Source organism: Microplitis mediator, chromosome 9, assembly GCF_029852145.1.
Source record: "Microplitis mediator isolate UGA2020A chromosome 9, iyMicMedi2.1, whole genome shotgun sequence".
Classification (NCBI taxonomy): Eukaryota; Metazoa; Arthropoda; class Insecta; order Hymenoptera; family Braconidae; genus Microplitis; species Microplitis mediator.
Window position 1 is genome coordinate 6,367,368 of NC_079977.1, and position 5,806 is coordinate 6,373,173.

Genomic DNA, 5,806 nt, shown 5'->3' on the forward strand with positions numbered 1-5,806 from the left:
TCATTTTTATTTTTTTCTAGAACATAAAAAATGTACAAAAACAGCAACCTGCAACAATATGGCAAAAAAAAATTTTTTCTATTTTTCAAAAATCATATGGATTTTTGAGCACGACGAATTCCAAGCACTGACTCGATTTGTCAACAAACAAATTGCTGTAACTTCGCAACTATTACAGATACAGTTTTCGACCTTCAAGTCGTTTTTTTGGAGCTACAAATGGGGGAGTCGAGAACTCTCTTACTCAAATTTTATGCTCTTTCAGAAACTTTTTTCATATTTAAGCTATCACTTATAGTTTTTGAGATTTTGCCAAAAAGCTGGACGTCTAATTTTTTTAACGGTTTTTGTTAATAACAATTGTAATTTTCGTTTCCAGAAAAAAAAAAAAAAAAAACGTTTTTGTCTAGACGCCATTCCGAATCGTTGAAGCCATCAACCATATTTTTAGGAGACGGGTAACTATTTTTCGCAGGTTTTCATCTCTTCGACTAGACTATTAGAAATTTAGGTATGGTAATCGTGAAGTAAACAAATCAATTTATTAAACAAATGAATATTGTATCTTTTATTAAAATACGCGCTCTAGGTATGTCTTCACTCGTAAGAGATCTAGCTTAGACTAACTTATTCTTTTAATATTATTCAACTGAGGTCCAGCAACCTCTCCTCTTTTTGTATAACAAAGATCTCTAAGTTCAAAATATATGGATATGAGTGCAAATAAAGAAAAACATATTGCCTTGCATTTACTTGGAATCTCTCGTCGACCCAAGTATCTAAGGTCATAAAATTTGATCCATGCTAGATTTCTTTTCCTTAAGTAAACATATACATATTTTGAACTCAACTTAATTAAATATATATACTACGACTTAAATGCAACACTGTTCGAAATAATATTTCGAACAGAATATTTAGTAAAGAGAAATAATTAAATAAAGTATATATATAAGAATAAAGATTGATTTTTTTACAGCGAATCCAATAAAAGTGAAATATTTGCAATTAATGTATATAGAGTTAAATAATAATACTCTATTAAATAACGAGATTAAAATTAGTATGAAAATTACGTTATTTTGATTTGTTTGAAACAACTTTTTCGTTAATAATTTTTCTATAGCGAATAATTTGTCCAATTTTGCTTTATCACCGATAGCTGAATTTTCAAAATATTTGTGTAAAATTTTCAAAGCTATTTCTGCTTCACGTTTTGTTACTTTCTTTTGAAATATTATTTATTTGCTTAATTTATTTGTAAATAAACACGTGACGAGTACCTAATACACATTCATGTACTCATACAAAAGAAATGTGTTGTCTTTATACTAAAATGAATAGCTTTAACTATAAAAGTAAATAATGAATAGGTTCAAAAAAATTATCAGTTAGAGAGGTTCCTCAGTGTCATTCAAAGAGGTTTTTCGTTGCGGAAGTGCCGGGACCTGACAAAAAGTCAATTGTAAAGTTTTCTCACTTATTCGGGTCCCACTTATTCAAGTTCCACTGTATACGTACCAGCATAGTCAGAGGAGACGCAAAAAATAAAATAGTGAACCCACAGCTCAAAAAACCAATTTGTTTTGTCGCCAATTGTTTGTCTTCTTCAACAATACTCCATAAATATACTCCAGTGATAAACAAAACTCCTAATAAAAATTATCTGACGATAATTGATTTTTTAATACAGTGCAATATGAAAGTAGCGATATATCCCACTCTCTAAATTTGAAACAGTGAAAACCACTGAAAAGTAGTGTATATACACTGTTTCACAGTTATAAGTATACCACTTGGTATACTTATAACTGTGAAACAGTGAAAAATCACTGTTTCAGATTTAGAGAGCAACTGTAATATAACTCCAAATATGTTAACCATAATCACAAAAATATCTTTTATCATTCATCCACATCTTAACCAAAAGCTGTATCTATAAAATAAATAATAAATTAAATTATTGATAAATAAATAAATTAATAAACAACCAAATCATAAAAAATTCACTGTAAATACTCACGATACTAAACATGTGATAAATGCAAAACCAGTAGATGTATCACCAGTTGTTCCGTTAATTATATACTTTTTACAGACTAATCTGAAAACAAAAATTCAAATAATTGAGATGATTAAAATTTAATTTATTAATTTTTATAAAATAAATTACTCACGTGCCATAAAAGTTGTAATACTGTGCAAATAGATCCTGGTATCGCTAAAAAATCTTTGAACGCTTCTGAAATCATTTCTACATCATATTTATATCTATTTACGAAAGTACAAACATTATTTTTTTATGTTACTTAGAGTGCCATGATTATATATTCCACGTCTGAGTGATTAAAATAAACTTTTTTTTTTATCTGTATGTACAATATGGAGGGTAGAGGTAAGGAGCACTCTCTCTATCCACAAATATTTCCTTAAAACATTAAAACTTCATGCAGTAGTTTTCTTTAGAAGAATTCCCAAAAATCGTTTTTTCAGGCGATCACACTATATATATATAGTGATCCCACTTAATATTGACAATATTGTATAATATTATATTTCATCTGACCACAGAAAATATTTTGAAATTACCTTATATTATTTAAAATAAAAATATTAGATATGAGAATGGGGGAGGGGCAAAATGAGCACCTGAATTTTTATAAGTTGAAATTACATAAGGAGTCAATTAAATCTCCAAGAATTAATTTAAAAACTATTTATTTAAGGCCATCATATAAACTGTGTGCGATCCCTGATTAAACAAAACGATTTGGGAAGATGAAAAACGATTGAAACCGTTCCCGAGTCGAAATATTAAACTTACATTTAACTTACGTTAACTTTTAGAACTTACATAAGCTTAATGAACTCACATAGAAAAAAAGGATTTCTTAGTGCAAGAAATTTTTATTTGTCCCAAAAAAATTTATACTTGCCTCAAGAAATTTTTTGAAATATAAATTGAAAACTTAAAATTTCTTGGAGCGAGAATAAAGTTTTTTAGAGCAAAAAAAAATTTTTTGAACCGAGAAATTTTTTCTTGTCTCAAGAAAATTTTTGTTTTCAAGTTATAATACAAAAAATTTCTTGCGCCAAGAAATTATTTTTTTCTGTGTACATCTAACTTAAATAACTTATTGGGCTTGATTATAACTTGAATCGACTTAAATAAAAATACTGACTTAATTATAACTTACCTGGAATAAAATTAACCCAAAGTGATCGGTATTTTTTTCAAAAACTTCGATGGTGGAGGATTTGCGAGATTGTTTGGAATATTTGTGCCAAAGTTCACGCCTGTAAGTCAAATAATGCAAAAACGGGAGTATTTTAATCTTTCACTCCGGTGAAATCCCTCTCGGAGTTAGTTTCCGGAAAAAATACCGATGGTGGGTGATTCGTAATATTGTTGGGAATATTTGTGCCAAAGTTCAAGTCTGTAAGCCGGATAATGCAAATACGGGAGTATTTTTATCGTTCAACCCACTAAAATCCCCCACGGAAAGGCCGAAGGGAATTGATTTTGTCCATCTTTTTTAACATTGAATATCTAGATGACGATTTCAACGTCCAATACTTCCAACTTACGATTCAAATTTCGGCTTGGGCGTACATTCAAGTTCACTTTCGGTTAATTTTATTTCAGGTAAGTTATAATTAAGTCAGTATTTTTATTTAAGTTGATTCAAGTTATAATCAAGCCCAATAAGTTATTTAAGTTAGATGTAAGTTCATTAAGCTTATGTAAGTTCAATGTAAGTTCTATTAAGTTAACGGAAGTTAAGTGTAAGTTCAATATTTCGACTCGGGTTCTAATCGTCACAAATCGTTTTATTTTAAAAAGCGCTAAAGACTCTGTACCATAGGTTTCCAGTGTTTATCCATGAATTAAATTTAATTGAAAATCGGTTACCGTTACCCCTTAAGGGAAACTTATTTTGTCTAACATTAAAAATTGTTTTTTAGTTTCAAATATTCTATTAATTTATGGAAAGTAAATTTCAATGATTTAAGAATCTTAATCGATATTGATTACATTAGAAATTAGAGATTTAAGAAACATAACTATTGCACACGGCGAAGCACACGAGAGCATAACAGTGACATATTTTTAACTTTTCAACGTGGATCCATTTTGTCTTACATTTAAAATTTATTTTTTACGGCAGGATCAAATTGATACCAAGTAATTATTTTAGGACCAAAAAAAATAGAATTAGTGAAAAAAAAACGCTTTTCTCTCAAGGGCCCATTTGCTTTCTCGCCTTCTCCTAATTATGCAGAAATATACGGTCTCACTTATTTCGGGCCATAAAAATCGAAAAATGTTTTTTTCTTTTATCAGTTTATAGGTTCAAATAAAATTAATTATAAAAATACTCATTTTTTATGATCACGTTTTTAAACTTTTTTTGGTAAAACTGCCGAGAAAAAAATTGAAATAAAGAAATTAATTTCGATTTTTAACAAGTGAAAACTTATTTTTCCACGGTCCCATGACAACTAGTCCCTGACAAGTGATCACACGATAATTTATCCCATAGACTATTTCATAAAATAATTAATTATTAATTAATTACTATGACATGAGTAATTAAAACTCACTGATATAAATACACTGGTCCCAAAAATTAAGGGATAGAAAAAAAATTCTAAATTTTTGGGTGATTTTCAACATGCTGTAACTCGGTGAAAAATAGTCGTAAAAATAAAAAAAGCAAGTTGTAGCCTCAAGTTTCTAGTTTTCAGATCTGGAGTTCAATTTTTTTAACATGCACGGTTCCGAAGTAATCCTAAGAAAACCAACGCAAACAAATTTTCCACATTTTTGCTCGTCTTCGAAGAAGTCTATGGGCTTCAATGAATTTTTTTTTGATAATCTGACCTTACGACTCTTTTAGGAAATTTCACGTCCTTTGCCGCCTCAAAAAGTCTCTACGACAATTTAGTGCCGAGTTATCATTGATCAAAGCAAAAAAGTTCATTTTGGTTTTGACAATCAATAACTCCGGACGTATTGGTCGTACAGAGAAAATGGAAGTAGGGTTTTGAAAACTGCAAAACATTCTCTATAAGGCAAAATTAGTGGCTTCTGATGGAAAATTTTTTTTTGAGCGATTATGTTGATCAAAAAACAGGTAAAAATTAACACATTGAAAGATACTCGGAAATCTTGGTATAACTTTGGATATAACGAATGAACAAAGAATACCGTCGTTGTTTTTTCAACCTCAAAGTGTCCTGAAAAAACCCTGAAAATTTCAAAGCGCTGCGATTTTTCTTTCTTAGTGTCCCAAAGCTTTAAATTTATTTTTTTTTTCAACTTTTTTCAATAATCAATCTTTTTGATCAAAGAAATTAAGATTATCGATTAAAAAAACATTTTGAAATCGAAAAAATGAACAAAAACCGAGAACGAACCCGCTCAGAGTCTCCGTGGTAGAGAGCGATCCGTACTACACTCATATATATTAGGGTGAGCCAAAAAAAACAACCTATTGAATTTATGTCTTAAAAATTTGGGTTTTTAATTAAAAATTAATGAACGAAACGGTTTACAATAGTAAAATTCAAAAGGCTTCTTGAGGGTTAAATTCGAAAACTAATAAAAGAAAAATCGAAGTGATAAGTCGGGTTTTTCGGAAGATATCGTGTTTACATCCATACAGACCAACTGACGTCCAAGTGAAATTTTTTTAATTAACTTCTTTTCAATAATAATCGAGATAACTAATCAGAAGTATTAATTGAAATTTCCTTTTGCTATTTTGGTGTATATTTTTTATTATATATTCAAATGGCTACC

The 5,806-nt window shown here is 29.3% G+C and overlaps 1 protein-coding gene across 1 annotated transcript; it reads right to left on the bottom strand.

Moving 5' to 3' along the window:
* Positions 1 to 571: 571 nt before the first annotated feature.
* On the bottom strand, positions 572 to 2,252 carry LOC130675012 (uncharacterized). Its single transcript, XM_057480468.1, has 4 exons — positions 2,178 to 2,252; positions 1,882 to 1,936; positions 1,518 to 1,652; positions 572 to 612 (listed from the first exon to the last, which is right to left on the bottom strand). Exons 1-4 carry the CDS (start codon positions 2,250 to 2,252, stop codon positions 572 to 574), a joined length of 306 nt encoding a protein of 101 aa, XP_057336451.1.
* Positions 2,253 to 5,806: the final 3,554 nt, after the last annotated feature.